General features: G+C 45.6%; 7 protein-coding genes across 7 annotated transcripts, besides 1 other annotated feature; 6 read left to right on the forward strand and 1 right to left on the reverse strand.

The window, feature by feature from the left end:
- Positions 1 to 8382: 8382 nt before the first annotated feature.
- Positions 8383 to 8419: a sequence feature (AT_rich).
- Positions 8420 to 10774: 2355 nt separating this feature from the next.
- Positions 10775 to 12877, forward strand: TSTA_119090 (uncharacterized protein; the record flags this gene model as incomplete). Its single annotated transcript, XM_002482092.1, has 4 exons — positions 10775 to 10879; positions 10930 to 11479; positions 11539 to 11733; positions 11785 to 12877. 4 exons carry the CDS (start codon positions 10775 to 10777, stop codon positions 12507 to 12509), a joined length of 1575 nt encoding a protein of 524 aa, XP_002482137.1. The 3' UTR covers positions 12510 to 12877.
- Positions 12878 to 13088: 211 nt separating this feature from the next.
- TSTA_119100 (C6 finger domain protein, putative) lies at positions 13089 to 15343 on the forward strand (the record flags this gene model as incomplete). Its single annotated transcript, XM_002482093.1, has 4 exons — positions 13089 to 13278; positions 13368 to 14365; positions 14423 to 14908; positions 14961 to 15343. The coding sequence occupies exons 1-4, from the start codon at positions 13199 to 13201 to the stop codon at positions 15341 to 15343; spliced, it is 1947 nt and encodes a 648-aa protein (XP_002482138.1). The 5' UTR covers positions 13089 to 13198.
- A 608-nt stretch (positions 15344 to 15951) lies between these two features.
- On the forward strand, positions 15952 to 17025 carry TSTA_119110 (dihydrodipicolinate synthetase family protein; the record flags this gene model as incomplete). The annotated part of the gene is made up of 2 exons (XM_002482094.1): positions 15952 to 16683; positions 16753 to 17025. The coding sequence occupies 2 exons, from the start codon at positions 15952 to 15954 to the stop codon at positions 17023 to 17025; spliced, it is 1005 nt and encodes a 334-aa protein (XP_002482139.1).
- A 398-nt stretch (positions 17026 to 17423) lies between these two features.
- Positions 17424 to 19746, forward strand: TSTA_119120 (C2H2 finger and ankyrin domain protein, putative; the record flags this gene model as incomplete). The annotated part of the gene is made up of 2 exons (XM_002482095.1): positions 17424 to 17475; positions 17538 to 19746. 2 exons carry the CDS (start codon positions 17424 to 17426, stop codon positions 19412 to 19414), a joined length of 1929 nt encoding a protein of 642 aa, XP_002482140.1. The 3' UTR covers positions 19415 to 19746.
- Positions 19747 to 19944: 198 nt separating this feature from the next.
- Positions 19945 to 22126, forward strand: TSTA_119130 (serine/threonine protein kinase, putative; the record flags this gene model as incomplete). Its single annotated transcript, XM_002482096.1, has 6 exons — positions 19945 to 20066; positions 20128 to 20413; positions 20462 to 20683; positions 20740 to 20786; positions 20840 to 21133; positions 21184 to 22126. 6 exons carry the CDS (start codon positions 19945 to 19947, stop codon positions 22124 to 22126), a joined length of 1914 nt encoding a protein of 637 aa, XP_002482141.1.
- A 333-nt stretch (positions 22127 to 22459) lies between these two features.
- On the reverse strand, positions 22460 to 22896 carry TSTA_119140 (uncharacterized protein; the record flags this gene model as incomplete). Its single annotated transcript, XM_002482097.1, is given in 3 exon segments — positions 22460 to 22552; positions 22566 to 22793; positions 22825 to 22896. 3 exon segments carry the CDS (start codon positions 22894 to 22896, stop codon positions 22460 to 22462), a joined length of 393 nt encoding a protein of 130 aa, XP_002482142.1.
- A 491-nt stretch (positions 22897 to 23387) lies between these two features.
- Positions 23388 to 25816, forward strand: TSTA_119150 (C6 transcription factor, putative). Its single transcript, XM_002482098.1, has 5 exons — positions 23388 to 23616; positions 23677 to 23768; positions 23827 to 24825; positions 24880 to 25486; positions 25537 to 25816. Exons 1-5 carry the CDS (start codon positions 23530 to 23532, stop codon positions 25729 to 25731), a joined length of 1980 nt encoding a protein of 659 aa, XP_002482143.1. The 5' UTR covers positions 23388 to 23529; the 3' UTR covers positions 25732 to 25816.
- Positions 25817 to 25844: the final 28 nt, after the last annotated feature.

Below are 25844 nucleotides of genomic sequence, written 5' to 3' on the forward strand. Positions count from 1 at the left end.
GCTTCATGGAACTTTCCGTCCGATCACACTTAGCATCATGGTTCATCAGAAACTTTCTAAATGTCGAAAATAGTTTACCCTCTTGCTCTTTTCGTCGCATGCTACGGAAAGTATGTTAGCCACTTAGATCGGCTTCTGATCTACGAGACTTAGGAAGCTTGGTTCGTGTAACCTGATCTGGATCTTGCATAGTTATATGCGCATTTAGACGCATTCACAACACACACTTGCAGTTCGTCTAGGATTAGCACCTATTACTGTGGCAAGCGGTAGCTAGGATCTGTGATTGAGCAGGTTGCAGGTAGTGGCTAGGTACATTTGTAGGAAGTAGTCGAGCACGATCATCCCTTGCTTCTTGTTTGTGTTTCTGATTATACGTACAAAGAAACTCAATTTTAGCACTGACTACGTGGCTACGTACAATAACCCCAATTTGTAACGGACTATTGGCCCAAGAACCTCGGAAGGACGGAGGTACTAGATAATTTTGCGCATGGCAGGTACAAGCGATATACATTATACAATGACACAATCTCTGCCCCTCCCAAAGAAACTCCAAGAAGAGGCAGTGTAAGGAAAAACCAGCATTAGTGGCCTTTAGATAGGTCTGTGGACATCGAACCGAAAATGGTGAGAGAATAGGGCTAGACTCATTGATGATCTTTGAGGATTTTCATATCCGGCTGAATCCATCCTCTACTCCTATCGTATGGATCGTTTGTGTGGCAAATCTGAGACGAGCATATGGTAGTTATGAGAAAACTCTTTTTCCAACCGGTGGATCTTACGGAGAAGCGTGGATGCCATGCGGTTGGAAAGTATGTATGTATATACGGAGTAAGTTAGATTCGCCTACTTGCATACGTAGCTACATAACCAGCCACAGTTCGATCAGGGTTGAGATTGCGTATCGAGATGCTATATTTGAACTCTAATACTTAACTTGCTCCATATGCTTTTCCGCTTTGATCTGTTTATAGAAGGAGACCGGGATCATGGGAGACGCCCAACTTTTAGGGCAGATTGGCACTCTTCCGAGGCACCAAGCAAGCTATATCCCCAAAACCCTAAGTCATTAGACGCTAATCAAATATCTTAAGCCACAATTGATTTTTGTTTAGAGGACTAATGCCCCCACGAACCAACACTAAAATCACCTACTAAGGGGCCGGGGCCCCCAGTCATGGTCGTTCAGCACTTACTTATTAGTTAGTACGTACTGCATACATTACGAGGTATGTAGCATCACAGGCAAAAATGAGCGCAGAGTTCTACGCCGAGAGTCCCGATTACTACGACTAAGAGCAGTCTCAGTCTGCGAACTCGCTTACCAATTAAAGCACCGCGGTGATGAGAAGCATGATTGGTCGCGCACGTAGCAGGTCACGCACATGGCATAATCACTTCAACTTTGCTTATTTTGCTCCGTCGTCTAAGGAAAGAGCTGAGGGATTCCAGGTATATACGTTGTTGGATGTTACCGAGTAGCATTATTTTATTATGCATTTACATGCATATTTGCTGTATTGCATCTGTCTGATGTTCCTTAGTAGTACTGCCATATTTGGACAAACGTCCGATGCCCCGCCAGCTTTAGCATGTTAATCAGCTTGTCGATATAATGATTTTCAAGGTTATATGCGTAGGTACTACGTAGGTATATGGCTATCTCTGTTGTTCGGTACCTAAGTAGGGCCAAGTTCGCTGCCCGTACGGTCCTCTTAGGTATAGTCTGAACTATTTTTTTAGTCTACACTTAGTGGACGTAATAAGAACGGCTGACGTTATCCAGCCTGTTATTAATACATATTCAGAGATCGGCCTCCATTTCGTACTTCTACAGCCAAGTATGGAGTAGATGTAGCGTGGTGGCAAAGCTGCAAGTGTTGACTTGGCGTGCATGCTAGCGAGCTGGCTAGCACTAGCCGTTATGTGAGGTAGTCGCAAAATCGTGAAGGTGGTTACGAGGCTGCATGAGTGGACCTAAAATTAGTCGAATTGTATTACACAGTATTTCAGTACTCCAACCTTGGCACTTTAGACTTTGAGATTTTGATTGTTGGCTTGCAGAATTGGAAACCCGGTTTCTGGCATTGAGTGCTGCGATCGTTAGATACGCTTCAGGTACATTATGGCTAGGCGTCATTCATATCGTACATGCAGGCAAATGGCTCAAGAATTACGCCAAATATACGGCAATGTAACGTCGATGTCCTAGCACATTTCAATAATGATCGACAGTGGGATGTAGTTACTACTTTGATTTAAGGACTAGACGGAATGATCAACGACCTAAGTAGCTCCCAAACGAACAAAACGCATGTAATTCAGCAAGAAATCACGAATTTTGTGATTTTGATATCATATAGCCAGTACACATCCTGTTCCCAGACGTGACTGGTTGGGTGAATACTCTCTCGAGAAAAACGAATTGGTTAGCTTTTTAAGCATAATGTCTCTCGCCTAAGATGGTTAGTTCCCGCTCGGACTGACGGGAGGGAACATCCGGCGGGTACTTGCCGACCCGAACTTCCCTCTTTCAGTCTATCTGATGTGTGTACCCGACTGTCTGGGTCAGATATCGATCGGATCTTGCTCTTGAATCTCGGATCGAGTCATATCGATAACCAGATCAATGATGTCAGAGAATGGATGGTTTATACGATAGCATATTTGCTGATTGATTCCGTTGTTAAGCCTCGAATATGTGGTCAAATTGACTCATTTAGATACCGATTACCTATTCTTAGTTGCATGTGGTTATTACTAGCACCAGACGAAGCTTTAAGCACAGAAACATGTTGCGAACCTGCAAGTCTGCGAACTCTGGATCGATTATTGCTCCCCACAGTGGAAAATCATGTTCCGTCACCCTGTTTTTTTGGCGGGATAAGTACCCGCTCACAAGCAAACTTAACATAATTGCGTATCCCACCGTGCCTTTTTTCGGCTTGCTGCATATAAAATTTCAAGAACTATCTTTTTTTTATATTAATTTTCCAATCCTGGTATAGCCTACTTATGCTCACGGATATTCGGCAGTGTTTCTGCATTTCGACGATCAAGCTATATCCGAAAATATGAGCTAAGGGCCAGTTAAAGCCAGGCATTTATTAAGCCGATTAAGCTATCACAATCAGAAATATACTCAGACCAGGACATTTGAGACATTAATGACGTACATACGATGATTAAAATTGATATTCTTGGCCTGATGTGAGTGACAATTAGACTTTCAATATTTTTGAGGGGTCATATGGCGGACTCTCGGCATTTTATCGGGTTACTCAAAGGTCCATCAAGCCTCTTGTCATGGTTTTTACTTAAAAACAAATATTATTTGCCCCAGGTCAAGTTAAACTCTTATTAGTCCACTTTAAATTTTGAGTTAATTACTATCCATGTCAAAGCGTGAACCCATCCATGAACGGTAATTACATAACTTCAATTCCCAATTCTTCTGCGAACCAGTACAGAACAAAGTTTATAATAATCCATAGCCACGCATTGCCACTGCCTAGACGTAGACTCACATAGGGGGAAAAGGCGTATCAGTTCACTGACTCGCCAGTAACTCAATTACTTGTATGGATGTGGATTTTTGTATGAGATTATATCTCGGCTGAGTCCTGACTCCTTGCTCCATGGCTTCATCTAGAGGCCGTACAGAGGTTTACTGGAAGATTCAGGGCACCCTTAAGCTTACTAGGGAGTCCACTACGGATACTGTTAGGAGTTTATTAAATTACTCGCTAGCTTGTCAGACCTATGTACGCTTGATTACTGGTTTCACAGCTATCACATGAAATGGGAATGGGCCCTTATGTGAGGAGCATCCCAACCGGCTCATAGAAGCCTAGCTAAATTACTCACCTATAGTATACACCGCACGTAACTTAGCTACATACATTGCCACCTTCAATAGTTCCAGCCACAAATGTGTATTCGAGGTAGTTCCAGGTTTGGTGCAATCTTCTGAAAGACTGTACGAGGGATTAACTCCTTATAGGGCTCGGAAAGAAGGCCGATTACTATTAGACGAAACGCAACTTTGGAGTTAGGAGCAGAGCAAATATTCCGAGACAGCAATGGTAAAAGAATTGAAGAAAATAAATACTGTAGCGAGGGAGATATGGGCGGGGTCTCAGTAAAGATCCCGTGTGTAACATAGTTTTTATTTCGGCGTCCCGATCAAATGCCGATATCATATCATCCCCCACTTCTTTCCACTGTCAAACAAGCTGATGGCTGATCTGAAATTGCGTAGAAGTGGACCAGATATTAATTAATCATCTACTTAGTATCTGCCTCACAATTCTGAGACCGGTTCAAATCTGCCCTACCCGCCTCGGGATCGCTAACTGGGCCCGATTAATTGGTCATGGCGGTTACATTTTCACAGTCGCATCTAGCCTCGTGAGTTGAGAAAAAAGGCTGGTGACGCTATGGTACATTCCCGGCTTAGTTTCAAGTTTTGTGGTCAATGAACAAGACAAAAAATGCCCGACTCCGATTCCCGAGACCAAAAATTGAGACCATCTCAACACTATCCGAGAATAATTTGTGTTAGTAAACTATCACTGTTATGACACCTGCGCGCCATTCAAGACGATAAATTTAGCCTAAACTCTTTTCTGGGGTAAACCTAATTTCCTACATACTAGTTAGTTCGTAGTTGACGCAGACTGCTGACTCTTATTCATTTGTAGTAGTGATATTGTATGTACGTACCCTATTTGATGTGTTCTTTCAGTCTTAAATCAGCGAGAGTATGACTAATTGATTATCAGATCGGCGTTCAAAATCAGCAGTTCTCATTGATGAAGAAGTTCAAACTTCAAGTCCAATGCAAGGGTCCACAAAAGCATAGATGCGGGATATAAATTAGGGGTACATGCTACTACCGCAATAGGAAGTAGGCTATTAGGAGGTCTGGAGTCTTGAACAAGCGAAGCACGTGAACCTTGGAAGTGTTGTATGCATTACCAGCCACTTTTCTCTGAAGAAATTGACAAACAGTCTGTGCACACATGACAAGCCTGCTCACCGTTCTTTCTGGTCATCGGCGAACGGAACCATAGTTCAAACCTCAAACCCGACAGGAGTCTTAAACTTGGCCAAGAGGGGGCAGATGCTATGGGCTATGTGCTATGGAGCTATAAACGAGAAAGACCCAGTTTCAAGGCGGCTTTAAGCGATGTCTGTTAGATTTGGTGGTGGATCAGTGAGTAGATATCGGAGGGAAGCTCTAGGGGCCCATACAGCCTTATCGAAGCAAGCGATCTCCATTTTAGGCTACGTTTTGAATGATGATTAGATACATGTTGTAACCTCTCCAGACACTGTCATGGCCACGTATGTCTACCAAGTGATGCAACACCTTACCAATACCGCATCTTGTATCTCTAATTAAAACGTCCGAGCGCTAATCTAGATCGTGGATCGGACCTATATCGATTCAGATCGAGCCTATCAGATCCGCTTCGCCAAGGTATCTTTTAGAATCAAGTGGAAGTTTAATACTTGTCATAGCTTGTTCTGTGGAGCTCCGCCGGGAATCTCATCCTCGTAATTCACATGTCAAATGGGTAGAGACCCATCTCCTCTACTCATCTATTAGACGAACATAGAAATAGAGTTTCGGAAGGAAGAAACATGGAAGGGGCTCTATTTTAAGGAGCGATGAAGGGGCTTAGAATGTGCCAAAACGTCAATGTGAAGTCTCTCAGCGCCTTGGCCTTATGGAGACCTGGCCAGCAACACAGAACTCTCAAGCACTGGATAAGTGAACAGTATGGAGTACACACTCCCGAGAAAAACCGTATGGCCTGTGCTGACATCTGTCACTACATGACGCACTACATGAAGGAACTACGGGGCTGTTGCGAGTAATGCATCTGGAGTCGTGACAATGTGGCGCATACTGAAATCATGTTGACTGTACCTAGGCGTACTGAAGAAAATGTAATCACATTCGAGGTTGTGGAATCACTGATAGTGATGTAAATCTCATAAATATTGCCACCAAAAAATAGTGAATAGTCAGCCACATACCTATGTTGGTATATGCGTAACCGACCATTTGTTGCTGCACCATTTCCTACAATTTTGACATATAAATACGACGATCATATACATGCTTAGGTGCCTATTCATCTTGGCATGTTGCTATTCACATAGCTGGGAGTAAACAGTTTCAATGCTATAATAAACATGTTTAGCAAGGAGTCGAGATTTGGGGAACCGAATTATAATCACCCTTTATTGGTGACCTCACGCAGTCAAGATGGAAAATGTGTGTATAGTTTGGCCGCAACGGATCACCTGTCGCTGAGGTCTTACGCGTAAACGCGTTAGACCGCAGCGTCAGAGAGGGCCCCGTCCGCGCTCCCTCGTGGGGAGGCAAGTGTCTTTGTATTGTAATGGCACTATGAATCTATGTACATAGGGAGGTGGGTGGGAAAATCAAGTCTTGACTGCGTGAGAGATGACGAGCAACTTGCGGAGGCGAGCGGCTGACTCTCATGAGGCAGTCAGTTGTAAGGAGGAAGAACCCCGCAGTACGCAGTACGTGAAGGGTGAAGACTAATCCTGCAGTATGATCGTCACGTGAGGCAACCCCAATAAAACAACCTCAAATATACAGAGTACTATGATTCGTGATCACATGCCTAGACTAAACCTAATTAGGCGAATATCAGTTTGGGGGATCGAACTACTTTAGGTTTAGTTACATTTTTATTAGGTTTAGCGCGCCTTGAGTTCAGTTTTCCAAAAAGTTCCACCTGCTAAACATGTCTAATGCCAAGTGATAGCCATAGTTCCAAATGATTGGGGCAAGATAAAAGTAATAGTCTTAGCTATCACGGACGGATCTCTTTGCCTCGTCCATGCCAATATATTCATAATAAATGGTTGCTTTTTGGGCCTATCCGAGCCTGTATCGTTCAATTAATCAATCGGGCAGTCCGAGCGCAGGACGGACCGTGACAAAAGATCCACAACTAGATCAATACATACCCGGTCTGCTGGGTCCGGACTCTGTAGTCTTAGGATCACGGAATACATGTTTAATGTCCTAAATGATTACAACGCGGTACTCATTTAGAGCTGCCCAAGTACCGAGATGTACGAAATAGCTTTACAACATGAACCTAGGGCTTCAACAAAGCGGCGTACCTGGGTGGCTGGATTAGTGACCCCTCTATTATGACAGAATTTTTGAGTTTGGAGGTAGCCTACTTTGAGAAGTAGAGGAAGATGGAGGAAAGTCCAACAAGTAGTCTAGTATACAGATTAGTAGGACAAGATTAGAGAGCGCCATTGCGGTGTCCCTAACTAACATTAGGCATTATGAACTTTTACAATCGCTTTTGATGATGCTCTATTTTTTTGGGCTTAGGTTGTGCAATGGGAAAGCCCTTGAGAAAAGAAAGCTACAGGGGCCTGTAATCGTTCTTCGGTTAAGCTATCCGGTCCCAACGATGTCCTTGGATTGAACTAAGAACAATCTCAAGCAATATCATTTAATATCAATACATAGCGGATGCGTGGCATATTCGAGTGGCGACTAGATCTCGAGAGTCCAAAATTACCTGAATAGGAAGAAATGTCGCTGGGTAATTTCCTGTGGGCGAGGAGGCGTCAGCAATCGTACCGTACCGAATATGTACGTGTAATGTATTTTTTCAGTCTTACCTAGACTAGACTAGGCGCTGTAACGCACAATATCGAGCATTTACGTCTCCTCCCAAGGTTTTGCTTCCTCGATTGATCTCTCCTGCTCCGCAAATCGTCAATCCACATGGGCGATGCTGGAGCTTACCCATTAATTATCACTCAGATAGATTCCGTACATGCTCTCAAATCTAAGGCTTGGTATTTCTTGCATCTCCACTTGCATATCACCAACCTCTAGCGTCTACCTCAACCTGCGCTTCAAGGAGTCCTCCCTCCGTTTCTATTCTCGGCTAGAGTATACATTTCTTGTACTTTGTGTGCTAGGATAAATGGAAATTTCTGTCTCGGTATTCTTTCCGCCATCCCTTCCTTAATACCCTTCGTTAAAAGGGGGGGAGTGGTTGATTTCTTAGAACATGAGTCCGACGTTCTCCGTACATGCTTAGGGTTTGACCAATCGCTGTGGTTGATCCAAGTTATGTATGGAGTATTACCCGAATAGCTATGAGCTGACGCCTATCAGCTGACGCCTATTGTAGATTATCAAGCCATCGGATCTTCATCTACGTCGTATTTCAGCATTAACTGCTCTCCATTATAGGCTAGCCACGAATGCCGGCCAATGATCATCACCGGGGGACCAGCCTGTATCTCCGCCAAATTCGTCTAACCGAATGATCAAGTGTACCAAGGACAGCCTTGTTAATTTTTATTATTTGATATTATTCTATTATTTAATGACTTGACACCGTTCACGATGACTGACACCCCTGAGCATTGGCCTTCATATCTGAGATTTGGTGACGTCTTGAGGAATCTGGAATAGATATGCTTTACCTACTCCTCCCTTGGCGCTGGATCAGTGCTTTACTTTGGTCTGATGTCTTTCATCAGATGATGTCCGGAATGATGTGAGTAGTATTAACCGTTGAGTCAGACACAATTTGCAGAAAGCATGGTTGGGGCACATTGTAGCTGAAAGTCATTCTGCTGGTGCAGATGCGTTTCCTTTATTAGCAATGAGTGACTTGCAACGGCCAAAGTTACTGGCTGCTCTTTACAGGGATAATCCTAGCAATCCTGAGCAGCTCAATCCTATAATGTATAGTACGTATTACACAACTGTGAGCATTAGTTGCTCGACATATTACATTCGCTCAAAACGGTATTGGTATTGCTTATAGACGAAACATTGGCCGACTCAAACGCCGACAAAACAGGAGGTTCAGGAACGGTACAGTGTCTAAAGACTCTGAATACGACTCAGGGGCCCAGCGTTGTGGATGAAGCTATTCTACTTTGATTTTAGACTTGACAAATCGGTCTACCTACAGGCCTGAAAAAGAGGAACAGGAGTTTTTGCACTTTAGGATCCACTGCTCCAGTCAAAGTCACGCTACAAAGATCTACGACTGGAATAATGGCACTGTGTTATGCTTCATAAGTTCGAAAGATACCGTACTGCAGGCGCCACACTTTAGGCACGTACCAGTCTTCCTCCTGCAACGGAATCTACGACGTGACGAGGTCTATGCATACGATCCCATCGAAAACCGAAAAACACTTTGAGATCCTACGCATCATGCACAATTCATGGAACCTCAATGCCTATGACGTCGTCTAGCTGAGGAATGCTGCTTTGACCTATGGTTAGTACAGGCGATTTCATACCCAACTAGTTTAAGGTACAGGACTGTAAGACCATTTACATACCTAATTTTCTTTCTTGGTAATTTAGATCTACGAAGACTAAAGGGCGGAAAGGGCATATTCCAACAACAGAAGAGAGTGCATAGCTAGCCCACGGGATTTAAATTCAGTTGATATCCCTCACTTCCACTGTTGCAGCTATGAACCACCCAATTGGACGCAAATTTTGAGACAATTGGCCACAAAATCGAGTACTAACAGAGCGTACGGACGAGATAGTTACGAGAAAGTAATTTTGAAAGCACATCGCTTCCTCCCCGTCGCTGCATCTGTGGCTGTTGAGTAGTATCACAATCTATCGACCCCGTCAAAAGTAGTCTCGTCTCCGGAGTATAATCCGCGCGATCCTGTTGGCTAACGTAAGACTCATCGATATTCTTCCTGTTGTGACCCCTGGTGTCAAATTAACTCGATCGCTTATCCCTGTAAGTTGGCGCTCTTAAACCTCGTATCCGAGCGCTTTTAGCTTGAGATTTAGTGGCCCTCTTAGGGCCCACGATTATCCGCGGGAGCCTAGCAATCTCTTCCGAAGAGGCTAAAGAGACCCTCAGACGCATCGTACCGCATCGCAACACTTTTGTCTAGACTTGACTCTAGCGAGTCTAGTCCCTCAACTGCTTGCCTTTAGCGTACCCTGAATCTGGGTGTTCCCCACCGATCGCTTTCACCCAATATGTGACCACTGAGCACGCATGGAAGATACATGCGTCCTAAGACGGTAGGTAATACTTACCCTAGTAAACTAATGCCGCCAAAAACTCGCTTTTGCCATGGTTTCTGGGCGGGTCGAAAGGGCCGTGCCGTCAAGAGACAGAATCGTTCACTCAGGTCTGAAAGATGTCAACTAGACAGGGTATATCAAGGCCATCCCGCCTCACCCTCTCGACGGCACTCTTTTGTAATTCTCGGTCAAACCATTGTCTGTCCATATTTTGCTTATAATTGCTCTAACTTTTGTCGTTCTTCGAGTGTACCCAAGCTTCCTTTCTCAACTGAAGTTGACCCAAAGACCGTCGCTAGATATAGACAGTATCACACTCGGATCTGTCTTTGTTCTCGATCGTGTGTTTAGTCGAGCTTTCATATCTGTCCATGTTGTGGGTGGCCGTTGTGCTTATTGTTATTTGAGCATATTTCATGTACGGCAATCTACATGCTGCGTTGCTTTTACTGGGATACCCTTTTTTGCTGACCTTGGCGAAAAGTACAGGGGACCCTGTCTTCCCCGCGCCGGATACCTCACCGAAGCAAGGCAACACATCTGATCAGCCCAGTGCACTGCCGGTATTATCATCCCCGAGCAGTACATACGACCATTATAAAACAACTGTCGTCTTTCTGCATACGTCGCAGTATTCGGGAAATCCATCTAGATACGAGAAGAATGACGATCAGAGGATCTCCGCCAACCCGTAAGGGGAAGAAGCTAGCAGAAGCCGGTGTAACTCCTGAATCTGAGAACTACAGGCCATTCAAAACACTCGAGCTGGTTTGTATACCTTTTTCTATTTCCACTTGCTCCACACTGACAAGACTCAGGATGTTGTATTCAACGGCCCCATGCCCTCTCATTGGGCTATGATATACGTTGATAGGTCTGGAAACATCAGAGAAATGTCAAACCTGAATACTCCGATTTTTGACACTCGTGCGCGGGACGCATTCGCACATGCACAAGGCCTGTTGCCGAGCAGGCATAATTCACTGGCTGCACTGACGGAGTACAGCGGGCCATCTTTACGTGCAGGGCGACCGAAGCGGCGAAGAACTGGACATCGCGAGGAGCGTCTGACTGTCAACGTTACGGAAGCCTTCGAGGATTCAGGGGATCAGATTTCTCTAGAAATCGGTAATCGGAAAAAAGTCTCTGCATTTTATGGAAGTGCTTTCAGACGGTTGCAACAAGTCAACTGCCGCATATTGGCTAAGAGCTTCATCAAGGTCATTGAGCCCCGTAAGCAGGTCAAACACCCTTATAATGGTGGAAAGGGTGCGCTGCCCGGCCAGAAAGGGGATCCCGAGAAAACCAAGCCTGACTGGTGGCCACGCCATGTTATACACAGAGAACCTGACCACATCAAGAAAGATTGTAAGGTCTATCAACTGCCTGGTGTCAATTGACTAGATTACTGACAGAGTACAATATAGTTCGTTTAATGCTGCTCGTTCATCTTGTCCAAAATCTTCTTCCTATGGGAATAACAGCAGAAATGCTCGAAGACGCTGCCCTCGATTGTAGAAGACAAATCGGGCCAGAGGAGCGAAGGGAGGAACGACTTGGAGTCATAGAAGAAATTTTTCGTGTGAGGAAAATTGAGGAGCGGTATGAAAGAAATGAAATCGGTAGGTATAAGTGACTCTTGAGAGCTTGCAAACAGCACTGATCCTGTTCAGATGGAACCACCCAGGTTTTCGTTTCCGATCACGCCGGAGCCAGGAGAGGAGAGCCTGAGTCCGAAGACGAAGGAGAATCTGAAGTAATTACTCCTCCTGAAACTGTCGCCTCTTCGCCTCAGGCGCAGCCCCTCGATTCCTCACAACAACAGAGTCCTCTAGACGTCGCCAGCATCCCTCAACATATCTCACCGCTCGAGACTACTTCGAGCTTTCAAATACCTACTGAACTAAGCTTTTCGAATTCCGAACACCAGACACCAGAATTCGGATCTTCACAGCCTGAACTCGGCCACCGAAGTTTGGTCAGCACACCAATAGCAGGGCCTCTTCTCACTCCCACTCACAACCAGTTCATGGATCATTCGCCATTCGCAGAGCCCAGTCCAACCAGCCAGTTACACGCTGTTGGTCAAGACCCGGCTCATGTACAAGCGAATCCATCAACATCTTTTACAAGCTGGTCTCCGGCGTATCAGCAAAACATGTTTTCACCTGTTGACTACAGTAACGGAGCCAGTCGTCAAATGCCACCTCACATGGCATACACGTCATATGCACAATATTCTCCACCCCAGGATGCCCCCCCCATTTTCGCAATGCCAGAACTTGCACGTCCTAGAGATTACGATGTGAACATGTACAACTTGCCTTTTCGAACCGGTTCTTTAAGTCACCCACACATTCTACATCGTCGTGGTAGTGGTCTAGATCCTGGTATATAAAGTAATTTGTGAGCGTTTTACATTCATGTGAGTTTGGCGATGTCGAAAGATCAATAATGAGCCTTTGATCTATTTTCCTATTTTCTCTCTATGGAGGGGGCAACCATGAATGAATGCTAGTACATGATATGAACGTTTCGGTCAGATATCGACGGGGATAGGGCTTTGTTCCTTTGTTTGAAGATATTTCATTTCTTGTCAATAACGGGTCGCTTTTGTCTTTTCCCCTTTTATGTTTGGACACTTTTTGCTTCTTGTTTTCAGTTTTGTGCAGACCTGTCTCTTGTGGATTGACAGAAATGAAAAAAAGGAATGGCATCACAGTACAGCCTACTGATAGCTATGAGAACATGAAGGACAATGAATAATGATAGTTTATCTGCTTGCCTAAACAAATAGACACTGGCATTAGCATTGACCAGAATAGCACTGTGGAGGGCTAATGGTTAGGGTTTCTTGTCGCACTCCCAAAGAAGAAATTAGCCGACGAAGAACTCTGATTGGCGACCACATGGAGAAAGCTGGGGTAAAGAAGAATATCCCCGCATCTTTCAGGAGATTCATTCTTGTCCTCCATCCGATGAAAATATTAACCAAGATAAGATTAACCTCGCTACATTGATCGTATAGTACTGCTGCGACGCTATCTAGTTTCTGAGAAGACCAAACCCTTTACGGATTGGATCAGCATGTTTCATCAATGGCAGCAGCATGATCCTGAGCAGCGGCCCCGTGTGGCGAGAACACGGACAGGGTGTCTTACTTGCCGGTAAGTACCATCTCAATTCGTAGGCTGATTTGGTTGAGGGGGGATTTTGCATGAAGACTGACCATGAGCTTGCTTGATAAAAAAAATAGGCGGAGAAAAGTCCGTTGCAATGAAGTCCATCCAAAGTGTGGACATTGCTCGCGATTACATCTGTCATGCAACTGGCCCCCGGACTCCTCTTTCATTATACCTGGGACTATCAAAGTCTCAAAGACGAAGTCGAAGTCGAGGCAAGATAGTCGAGAGAAGCGACTTTCACAGCAACAACCACAAGCGAAATCGAAATCACAGTCGCCCCTACAGAAACAACAAAGGCTGTCACTGGTGCAAGAGCAAGTAGAGCAGCCATCCTCATTCAGACAGCAGCTATTGGAGCATTCAGACACACAGACACAGCTTCTTCCAGAAGCTGATTTCAGTGAAATATTCAACTATGCGAGTTTTCTTTGGGATAATGATTCTCCTACAATCTCCTTCCCTACGGGTTCATCACCCTTGGACAGCTTGCACACCCCGCACGATCAGCTGCAATTAGTCATGCCTTTAGCTGACTCTGACGCTATGAGAAGGACAACTTCGACGGCTGGTCCACCTTTATTCGTGAGCGATAGATGGGTCAGTGATAATGGGAACTTCATACCTGGGGCCTCTGGCGTAAATGTCAACGAGTCCGAGTTATCAGACTTCTTCGCCCGGTCTACCGCACCGCCAATTCTAGCACCGTTGGAGACAAATTCCCGATGGTCTCGGATGAGGAAAATGTTGATCTATATGGGGAAAAAGTCGCAGATGGTTAAGAATGCTGTCATGGCCTTTGCTGCTCTGCAATTCGAGTCGCCGCGCTCAGGATGTAGGACCATACATACGCAATACTATTCTTATTCCAGGGACATGCTCACGAAGATCCTTGCTGATGTCTCCATCGATCAGAAGCTTCTTGCAGCTGAACTCCGGCACATATTGGCTACAGTATTTCTGCTGACTTATATTGATCTTCTGGATGATGATGTGCTCAAGGCACATGGCAACCTACGGGATGCCTTTCATGTCATCCAGCGAGTTCGATATGAAGATCTTAGCCTGACAGGTTCGTGTCATTTCCTTTTGCTTTGTGGTAGCCTTACTTACTATGTTTTACGTCTAGAGAAATGCTTACTGTCCTGGTTGCGACTCCTCGATGGGCGTGCCGTGAGTGCTGGGGGAGAGGGACTTTTTCTAGATGAAGACGATAATAATATACCCCCGGATATGGAATCACCTCCAGACACTGTTGATGGCGGTTTAGAAAACCCAGAGACTATTCTCGAAGAGGTTCTTACGCGCCCGGCTTCGTCATTCTTCCAAAAAGTACAATCGTTCATGGGTCGCATATCAAGAATCGACCCGTGGCACCGTTCTCGAGGCACTGTGGACGATGAGACCGAGGTCATGATCATTGCTCAAAAGATAAGCAAGGACATCAAGGCTCTTTGGCATCAACGACCGGCACTCATGGACCATGCCATTGCATGCAAATTAGTGCCGCCGTTACTTTCTCCATCATTGACCAACACATTATCAAGGGCGCTGATGGTATGTTATGCCAATTATCACGCATGCTTCGTTCATTTGCATCGCGTTGCATATAAGAGTAAGAAAGCTACTGTATTGATGTCGAACTTTGCGATTAACCTTGACAATAGCTCTCCCACGAACACCAGACCTTGAAACAGCCCTTTGCGCCATCCAGCAGGTCACTGAGAATCTAATGCGCACACCCATCGATACTACAGGTGCGGCGACAACGAACTCAATCGAGGCCGTCTCCAACTTCACCTCCGACCCTTCCCCTTTACCAATAAACATGCTCTGGCCTCTCTTGATGCTTGGGGTAGAATCAGATGATGCACACCAACGAGCATGGGTCATCGCCGCAATGAAAAGCATGGAAAGTATCGTTTCCAATGCCGGGATTACAGCTGATGTTTTGGAAGAGGTGATAAGACGACAGGATGAGGCCGGGCAGAGGATGGATATTCGACAGGTCATGTATGACACTTTTACGAGGGCTTTTGCCATTGTGTAAATCCGACATGCTCAGCGATGAGACGAAGGACTTGATGACTTCATGCTTGAATGATTTACTACTATATACCCTGTATCATACTGATTGTGCAGTGCTAAAGCGTTGCTTCATGCTCGTTAACTCTTATTGTTCAGGTATCTCATACCAGATTTGATATATGTAACAATAAAATATGCTTCTAGCATGAGAAATGGAAAATGATTCCGAGTACTCGAATAAATACGATCGGCCAGAATGCCGACTGACATCCATTTTACTCCAGGATCGGAGAACCTCCGGCTCGCTTCGTTTCCTAAAATGGAAAGACGACGCTTTTCTTCCAGATCTCGGGGTAACGACTTTCTGTATATTTCTCTAAACTTGTACAAGAAGAAAATGCTTTGCTGTCAATTCTTATTCTCCTTTTTCACTTTGAACTTGATTTTGGTTTTGTATCACCGTCGTGTTTATGTTCATACGTCAGCGAGCTGTGTTTGAATTGACCTAGCCGAGCGAGAGATTGGAGCTATTGAAACATCAAGGATTACTCGGTTTACACTTATATATACTTCTGAATAAGAAAGATCAGTCCTGGCAGATACAGCAAATAGCGAAAGCAAGAACACAAAATGGGATCTACCAGCAAGACCGGAACTCCATACCCTCCCGGGATTCACGTTCCCAGTTTGACCTGGTTCAAGTCAGACGAAACCCAAACCATAGACTGGGACGTTCAACGAAAACATCTCGAGTTCTTGATCGGCAGCGGATTACCTGGCGTTGTTATCTGCGGCACGAACGGTGAAGCTGCGGCAGTCACACCCCAGGAGAAATCAAAGCTTATAAGTCTTACGCGCTTGGTTGCGCAGGAACTCGGACGAGCAGATATTACTATTACCTGCGGCACATATGGTGGTTGCACACAGGCGATTATTGAGGATACAAAGCTTGCGGCGGAAGCTGGTGCGGACTTTGTCCTTGTTTTGGTGCCTTCATTCTTTCATTTCGCGCTTGATCAGGATGCTATTGTTGGTTTCTACCAAGAGGTTGCCTCCGCTTCACCGATCCCTATTGTCATCTACAACTTTCCCGGGGTCGTGAGCGGGTTGAATGTGAACTCGGAGATGTTGCAAGTCCTCGGTGACCACTCTAACATCGTGGCCGTTAAGCTTACCTGTGGTACTATCGCATCTGTGGCGAGGACGGTTGCCAACTTCGGGCCGGGTTTGGACTTGAAAAATAATAAATACGCTGGACAACCTCGATTTGTCGCTCTTGCTGGCCAGAGTGACTGGTTGGTCCCTTGTTTGAGTGTTGGAGGTACCGGTTGTGTGACTGGTATGGCGAATTTGTATCCTAAGGTCAGTATCGTTCTCATTTAGAATTGTGCGTGGGAACATCATCATTTGCTAATAGCAATGTACTGATAGACATGTATCGAAATCTTCAACCTCTATGTCGCCGGTAAGAAAACCGAAGCCGAGGAACTCCAGATCAAGCTTGCCAGCGTCGAGTGGGGCTTTGGAAAGGGAGGGATCAATGGCACAAAGTGGGTTGTTGGTAAATTTCTGGGATATCCAGAGGAAAGCACTTGGTGTCGACGACCGTATCCCAAATTCTTGGATAACGGAAAGAGGGAATGGATTGAGACTATTGTGAAACCACTTCAGGAGATCGAGACTGCTCTTGACAAGAGAGGCTGAGCCCGTCACTGCGCAGACCGTTTGTCTTTTGCTTGTTTTAGACCAGCCCTGGTTTCCATCAGTTATAGATTTGACGATCGCAGCCACGATTAATGTGCGCGTGTAACGACTAAAAATGATTCATTGCCCTAAAAGGCTGCGAGACTAAGTGACTATAGCCTTTCTTGCTTTAGACTCGTCTCTTTTCCACTGCCACTTTGACCTAGTCTGGTATTTATACATTAATGAATCAGAATGAGTCAGAAATAAAGGTTGCAAAAATTCTTGAGGCTTAGTTATCGGGTACCATTTTAGGCGTGATAGCGATGACATAAATACCTAGCCTGAGCCGCAATAGCTTATCGCCGTTCCTAACCTGCAACAGCTTGTTGCATCCGAGTATTTGAACATCACATACAATGGCGGACAGCGGTTCACAGACTGAGGCCTTGTTGAAAGGTCCTCTTTACGGTAAGTCAGAAATGAGAATATCATTGGCGGACTTAAAGCCTGACTATGGCCGGTTTCCTTAGTTTATGACCTCCCCTCCAAGATCTTGGAAAACCTGACGCTCAAATCCCACGCGCAACCGATCGCCACTCCTCCAACTGACACAGTCGCTGCTACTGCCCACTCTTCTGACCGGGAAACTGTGATCGCAACATCGAACTCATGTACGCTCTGTCAAATATCTTTTCAAAATGTGCAAGAACACCGTGACCACGCCCGATCGGACCACCACCGATACAACGTCAAGGCCCAACTGAGGGGTAATCAACTGCTGAATGAAGCGGAGTTCACCAAAGCTATTGGAGAAATAGACGAGTCGATATCCGGTTCAGAAAGCTCAGAGTCCGATGAAGACGAACCCGAACCTCATGCGTCTGATTCTAATTTAGTGGCGCTATTAAAAAAACAGGCAAAAATCTCGCAAGAAGAATCGACAGTTCCACAGGAGAGGAATGCCTTGAACAAACAACCCATAGTGTGGTTCTCTAACCCTGACCTCCCTCAAAATACAGCTTTGGGAGTATACAAAGCGATTTTCTCAAATAAGGAACAGGACAATCTGGAGCATATCGTGGATGCCTTGCGAAGAAAGCAACTGGAGCCCATCAAGCGGGTGAATAATACCGACAAGGCTTCTTCAAACCAAGGGCCACATATATTCATGTGTATGATAGGCGGTGGGCATTTTGCTGCTATGATCATCGGACTTGCTCCTGAAATACAAAAGCGACAAGGGGGTATCGAGGAGCGTCAAGCCAGAGTACTTGCGCACAAGACATTTCATCGTTATACAACACGTAGGAAACAAGGTGGCGCACAGTCGGCTAACGATGCGGCCAAGGGTGCTGCACATTCCGCTGGTTCAAGTCTAAGAAGATATAACGAAGCTGCGTTGGAGAATGATATTCGCACTCTCCTCAAGGACTGGCAAGCTATGATTGATACGGCGGAACTCATATTTGTTCGAGCCACAGGAAACACCAACCGTAAGACATTGTTTGGCTCATACGAAGGACAAGTTCTTCGAAACAACGATGCTAGATTACGGAGCTTCCCATTTAGCACACGTCGTGCCACCCAGGCGGAACTCATGAGATGCTTCAAGGAACTCACTCGAGTCAAAGTGAGCCAAATTGATGAAACGGCTTTGGCAGCTGCGCAAGCAAAACCACGCGAGACGAGTACAAAGCCTGTCAAACCAGCTCCACAGCCAAAGGCACCAAAGCTGTCCGAAGAGGAGGAGGCTGCAATGCTACATACCTCACAAATACAGGCACTTATTCGTCGATCAAAGGCGCCCGCCCTCTTATCCTACGTCTCAAACAATGCCATTCCTCCATCTTTCAGATTCTTTCCCGCAGATGCACCTCAGAACCATCACGCGCCTACTCCACTCCATCTTGCTGCCAACTCAGATTCCCCTGCTCTGGTAATTTCTCTCTTATCGAAAGCCAAATTCGATCCCACTATGAAGAATAGCGAGGGGAAAACGCCATTTGATCTTGCTAGAGATCGTGCCACCCGTGATGCATTTCGAGTGGCGAGGCATGAATTGGGAGAATCAGCCTGGGACTGGGAAGCGGCACACGTGCCGTCCCCGATATCTCAAGCTGAAGTAAGCCAACGTCAAGAGAAGGAGAGAGAGGAAGCCACCAAAGAGGAAGCAGATCGTCGCAAAGCCGAGATAGAACGTTTGAAGGCGGAAGAGGCTGCTAATGTGGCTGCGGTAGAGAAGCGGAAGAATGTCGGTGGCAGGAAATTAGCTTCGTTGGACAAAACAGCCACAGAGAAGCGGGAAGACGAAATGCGTGGTATGACGCCTGAAATGAGGATGAGGCTAGAAAGGGAGCGACGTGCTCGAGCTGCGGAGGAGAGAATTCGCCGTATGCAAGGCAGTTGAGCAGCCTTTTGATGAATTATTTTCTTCCCAAGCAGGTACGCAGCAAGTGCTAGCTGCGTATGATGCTATCCGATGAAACCGAGTCGCAATCTGTCTGCGATGGTATATCTGCGGGCGTCAAACTTTGGACCTTTTGTCCTGTCTGACAAAATAGAGGACCTTCAGCCTCAGCAGATTGCGTCAAATGCGTATATTTGATAGCTACATCACTTTTGAGCTCTGCAGTGTACATAGCAGAGTGTCCTAAGATGATATTTAAATAGTGAACTATCTAGAGAATATATATTTGAGGAAGGGGTCTGCCCACGCTCCGCACCTTCCTCGTCTATCACATCACCTTCTGCTCCTTCCCTGAACGACACTTCAACTTGCAAACCTCGACAAACTTCTTCCTTGTTACAAACATACAAATCCCAACTTTTCAAACAATACTGATATAGCGTCATCCATTCATTGACATATTACTAGTACTTCTTCCTGAACACAAGCTGATCTGTCGCCGCGACGGCGGTTAGGGTTACTTGTGAAAGATGACGATGCTCGAGTGCGTGGGAAAGATATGCCGATGGGATCCTCTGACCAAGCAGGCTACCAATCCACACTCAATTTCAGCATTCCAACCATTGATCGTTGGGCGGAATCGAAAGACGTGGTACGTCTTTGCTTCGGATCTCTGTTCTTCATCGCTACTAACCCGGGCAATCCGATCCTAGCCAATATGTACTTCATGATGCATGTGTTTCCAACCAGCACCTTCGGATCTACACCGTGATATACGATCTAGAAAACCCCTTAAATATTCCTCCCCTGGTGTATGCCCAGGATATATCTACAAATGGAAGTTTCTGGAATGGGCAACGTATTGACAAAACGAACGGCGGTGCGGTCCTCCTTAGTGATGGCGATATTATCCGGCTTTCTTCCAAGAGTTTCCTCGAGTACAGATCTGAGTACCAATCCGAGAGGCCACTAGACATTGTTCAACAGAAAGAAGCGAAGGTTAGATAGATGCAATGCTGGTCAGTAGCCCGTGCTAATGACTAGTAGGAGTTTGCGAACGAGTATCTGATCACGGATCGCCTGTTAGGCGAAGGCAGTTTCGGACAGGTTCGCATGGCTGTTAATCTCTGTACCACCAGCCAGGTTGCTTGTAAGGTTGTCAATCTCCGTGCGGTTAAGGAAGCCGTTACAGGAAGGAATGACCTCTCTGGTACAGACCTTTTAGAGCTTCAGAAGCGAGAGGTATCTATACTGGAGAAGCTAAGTCATGTAAGATGGATGATCCTAGTTGATGATATCCGTGCACGACTGACATGAGCCGACAGCCTAATATCATTGGCGTCGAGAAAGTGTTTATGATGGAAAGTTCATTGTTCGTTTACTCTTCCAACACATCATGTTTGTCTTCACTAATACTTTAGGTAGATACATTTTCGAAGATCTCATCACTGCCGGAGACCTCTTCACGTTCGTTGATTCGAAGAGTGGCAACATAACGGATTTCGACGCGGCTTCTATCACACAGCAGATCCTGATTGCTGTAGACTATTTGCACGACAACAACATTGTCCACAGAGATCTAAAACCAGAGAATATTCTCATGACTTCGCATGGATTCCCACGCCGGGTTGTGCTGGCAGATTTCGGGTGTGCACAAGTTGTCTCGTCAGGGATTAAGCGGATGTCGACAGTAGTCGGGACATGGGACTATACTGCTCCGTAAGAAATCCCGTATCTATACTTAGAATACGAATCTGATTATGACATAGTGAGGTTTACAAAGAAGTAAGTACGTGTGGCTATACAAAGTCGGTTGATCTCTGGTCAGTCGGTTGCATCACAGTCGTGTTACTGATTGGCACACCTCCATTTCCCTTCTCGGCCTCGGGAAATGTTGAATACAATGAGCCAGGGGATTTGAATGATGTGTTCATGAACACCAAGTGGAACGAGGCGAGCACAATGGCACAGAACTTTGTTCTTTCTCTACTAGTTCTAGATGAGAGAAAGAGGTTGACAGCCAAGCAAGCCCTGCAACATAACTGGTTCTCGGATGCACAGTATCAGTCAAGATTGAAAGAGTGTTATGAAGAAGCTATTCGTGACTGGCGCCCTCGAAGTGCCATTGTCCCTCCCGGGCATAAGAGCCGTCTGCAGTCCGTTCACAAGTCTTCGAAAACTGCACCTACGTCGAGATTGCAACATTCTCAAAGAGAACTTACCAATTCTCCTCCTGGAAGACGGAGTGTCATCGAGTCAAGCAGAGAGGGTAATGCTGGGAGAGCCAGTGCTTCTGGCTACAAGCAGTCACTGTATGAGAGAGCCGTTCATGATAAACTATGTGCAAGCCCAAATTCGACATCCAGTCAGAGTTTCCGCCGTTCCTTTAGCCCACAAGCATGGAAAATGACTTCTGAGTCCTCGTCTTTTACGCGAAGCTCCAACCGAAGGAATTTCTACATCGGTCGCTTGAGGGTGCCCAAATCAGATATACTTCAAGCACGGGGACTATCAATGAACACTTCGGCAAAGCTAAACGACAAGATTTACGGACCTACGGACAATCTAGAGCCGGCTTTCAGAGGCTTAGCAGGGTCTAAGAGGAGTTTGGGTGAAGCACTCTCGCAATCGCCAGAGATAGGTGAGGTCTACGAAGAGTTCGAGAACGGAATCACTGGCAAGGTACAACGGATCCTATACACGGAGAAATGAAATGGAATCTGAACCTATATCTCGAATCTCATTGATATATAACGACTAAGAGATGAGTCATGTATCATGCGATTTACATGTATTATTACGATCTAAGAATGTGATCTGCTACTTGATGCGTGTTTCATTTGAAATTGCTGGTCCTTTTGTCGGACAATCAGGGGTATAAGATAAGTGTCTCATATTCAGCTAGATAATAAGTACATGAGGTATCCATAATGCTTCGGATCATTAGGAAACGATGCTGGTTTCCATGTCCATGTGCGAAGGTACTTTGGCTTGTGCTGCAGTCATTAACAAATATCCATCATCTCCCTACCGCCATACAAATGCTTATCGGAGCTTATCTCCCATCTGCAGCTTCCAAAGCTTGCGATCAAACCGCTGCTCCAACAGAGCCTGCGTGTCACCAGCGTACCATAAAAGCTTTCCCACGCACCTCCTTTGACACCTCCTCATCTTTGAAGTATATCCGACAGCTCACAACTTCATATGCACTCGTCTCGTAATACGACAGCTTTTGCGCCTCTTCTTTGGTCTGTACAATACACGCATATCCTGTAACCACCTCTCCTTGCTTTCCATCAATGAGAGCTGGATAATCACCCCATTTCGCGGTGTTGTGGTTCTTCCGGTAAGTCGATGATTCCTTGCAGCTGAGATGGAGCTGTTAACGTTCCGTAGAAGAAGTAGTATACGGGAAATTTGGGTGAAAATGCGCGTTGCTCTGGTCGTTGCAGTAGGTAGTCTTCCGGTGCTGACTGGAGCATATTATAGAATGGAGATAATGGTTCTGCCTTGGTTGGGAAGAGGCTCGGAAATCTTTGATTTGGTGACTCTTCTAGTTACTCTGTCATCTTACTGTAAAGCCCAGCAAGTTCATAGGATTTGACTGTGAGGTGGCAGGATATCAAGTAAAGCCAAGGTATTTGATATTGGAAAAGTCGCGAAAACGGTTGAACAACAGTCGACTAACAGCATAGTACTGTGCTAAACCAACCGTTTTTAGCTGAGTATCTTCCTCGATATCAGAACATGTATTTTGTCAAACACAATAAACAGTCTCCTTTGTTGTAAAGTGTTGCCCTGTTACTGAAGATTTGTTTGGATGAACCTGACCTCTAAAGTATAGACAAAAGCTCTTCTCTAATTGGTCGACCCGACGTCAAAATTACATTCGCTCGGTCGAAGATTTGGACCAATTATGATAGAGCCCGGTATCGCCTACCTATTTCCCCACAATTCTCTCCTCGTTTTCTCTGAGTCTCTGAGGGGGGAAGACAGTTGTGGATCAACACCCAACACCAACGATAGTATAACGGCCTGGAGAGTTCCCCCATGGACCTAATTTTGACGGCGCACCTATCTCTCCCTTATGCGTGGTCTCTGGTCATTGGGGCAGAATGATGAATACCCCAGGAACTGCCAAGCTCGCCTCGAAATGTGCTACTCCTCGAGCTTGTGACCAATGCAAACTTCGCAAGACCAAGGTAAGTCACTTCATCTCAGCATCTATTGGCATTGTACGGTCTACTTACATCCATCCGTAGTGCAGTTTGTCTCAGCCATGCGCAGCATGCACGGCACTGGGGTTTGAATGTACATTTCTCAATCCTCAAAAGAAGAGAGGCCCAGCGGGACAGTAAGTCTGTCCATTGCTTTAAATTTCCATATAGCCTTGGACTAAACCCAATTCAAAGCCGTCTATCGCAAATTCGAAAACAGCAGAACCAGGCAAGAAATCTGGCTGGCGGATCTAGTACTAACAGTAGTTCTGGCCCATTACCTCGAACTCGGTCCACCCATGGGACGGATGTTTCTGATTTCCAGCTATCACCGGCAGCCACGATGACAAACACAGAGGTCATTCCTCAAATGGAGCTGCCAAATTTCCCGCAGCAATTAGGCCAATTGGACAATACGCAAGTTGGATTCATGGCAATGCCTGACGAAAGAGATCGTACGGCGTGGACTGAAGACCCCGATCTTGAATCCTGGCTTCCAAATAGCTTCACATCGCAGGCTCCGTCATTCGGCTTCTCTGGAAGTAATATATTTGTCAGAACTGCGCTTCCTCCGGTCATCGATCCCAAAATCAGCCAGTCCTCTGGCAACATGCAGCCAGGAAACTCTCCAGATATTTCCATGCCGGAAGTAACATTGACCTCTTCTTCCTATCCACAAGTTCCCAATTTCTGGCCCTCTTATATCAGTGAGACGAATCTCATTCATTGGATTGACCTCTATTTTGATCGCTTGCACCCAACGTTACCCGTGCTAAACAGATCTTCTCTGTTCATCAAAATACTACAACAAGAGCATCGACAAAATCCACAATTCGGCGCTATGATCCTGTCTCTCTGCGCCTTTTCTCTAACGCAGCCTATTGATATCAGCGAGCGACCAACTTCATCGTCGAGAGCCGACCAAGCACGGATGATGATGGATGAAGCGACAAAGATGCGCAGCTCATCCGATTTTGGTGAAAATCCTACATTGGAAGCCGTGTTAACTAGCTTTTTTCTTTTCGGATGTTTGTTTGGGAGTAATCAGCACAATGCAGCGCGACTCCGTTTACGGGAGGCTGTAGACCTCGCTTCTACGTTGGGGTTGAATGATCCAAATACGTATGTAGATTTTTCGGGCGAGGAGAAAGGACAGAGACTGCGGACGTATCTGGTTTTGTCTGTCACGGAGAGGTAACTAATTGCCTCCTATTCATGCTATGCGACATGCTAATCATGCGTCTTCAGAGCATATGCCCTGCAGCGACGACATTCAATCAGTTTCACTGGCAGGCCAGGATATGCCATGCGACCGACAGACGACTTCCTCCACCATGCTACTCATAGCCTCATATCTGGAATTGTTGTCCATAATGAGAAAGATGCAGCCGGAATGATGGGTCTTGCTCTCCTGATGGAAATTTTCGACTCCATTGACGAAGAAATACTAACCTGTTGGAATTCCCGCTGCGATGCCAGCAATGGGAAGTGCCAGATACTCACTGAAGCCAAAGTCCTGAGCATTTACCATAATCTCGCTCGGGTGAGTAACTCGAGTCGATATAACAGCAACGACTGGTTTGACCCAGATCATACAAATTTGACAGATCTAGAAGACAATGCAACCAAGACATTGGGGAGTTTTCTTACCGAGACGCAATGTGCGGATGTATTAATATCTCAAAAATGGGTGCAGGACCGACTGTGGAATTTATGTCTCAGCCATGGTCTTCTTCTGCCAGAATCGGAGCATTTAGAGCTGCGGTTTTCGTATGCATTTCACAATGCTGAGAGGACTCTTGAGCTATGTAAAACATTACGAATTAGTGCCATGGAAGCTCATGGAATTGGGATTGTGAGTTTCATTTTTGAGACATGGAGATTCTCCTGCTAATTGGTTTATAGATTGAGAAGTTGTACAATATTGCGAGCAGCGCTGTGATGACACCATACAATACGGGAAATACTGGAACCAACATTAGAATATCTGACACACAGATGCAACTTCTTGGAGGTCATTATTTGAAATTGATGGAAACTCTTCGTGGCGGCAGCCATCCATATACAGAGCAATACAGGGCGCAATTGAGATCCCTGTAACAATGACGGATGAGACTCGTTGATACTGTCATCTATTTGTGCAGAGCGTTTTCTTAGATGTACTCTACGCTTGGATACATGTATATTATACTTATACACTTATGACAAGTCTG

The sequence above is a fragment of the Talaromyces stipitatus genome, genomic scaffold (genome assembly GCF_000003125.1).
Source record: "Talaromyces stipitatus ATCC 10500 scf_1105507295555 genomic scaffold, whole genome shotgun sequence".
Lineage (NCBI taxonomy): Eukaryota > Fungi > Ascomycota > Eurotiomycetes > Eurotiales > Trichocomaceae > Talaromyces > Talaromyces stipitatus.

Bases quoted from the DNA above. Each gene is read 5' to 3' on its own strand.
- TSTA_119150 (XM_002482098.1), top strand. From the start codon at position 23,530: ATGATGAATACCCCAGGAACTGCCAAGCTCGCCTCGAAATGTGCTACT. The intron at 24,826-24,879 runs GTAACTAATTGC...ATGCGTCTTCAG, and splicing joins GTTTTGTCTGTCACGGAGAG to AGCATATGCCCTGCAGCGAC. The intron at 25,487-25,536 runs GTGAGTTTCATT...ATTGGTTTATAG, and splicing joins AAGCTCATGGAATTGGGATT to ATTGAGAAGTTGTACAATAT.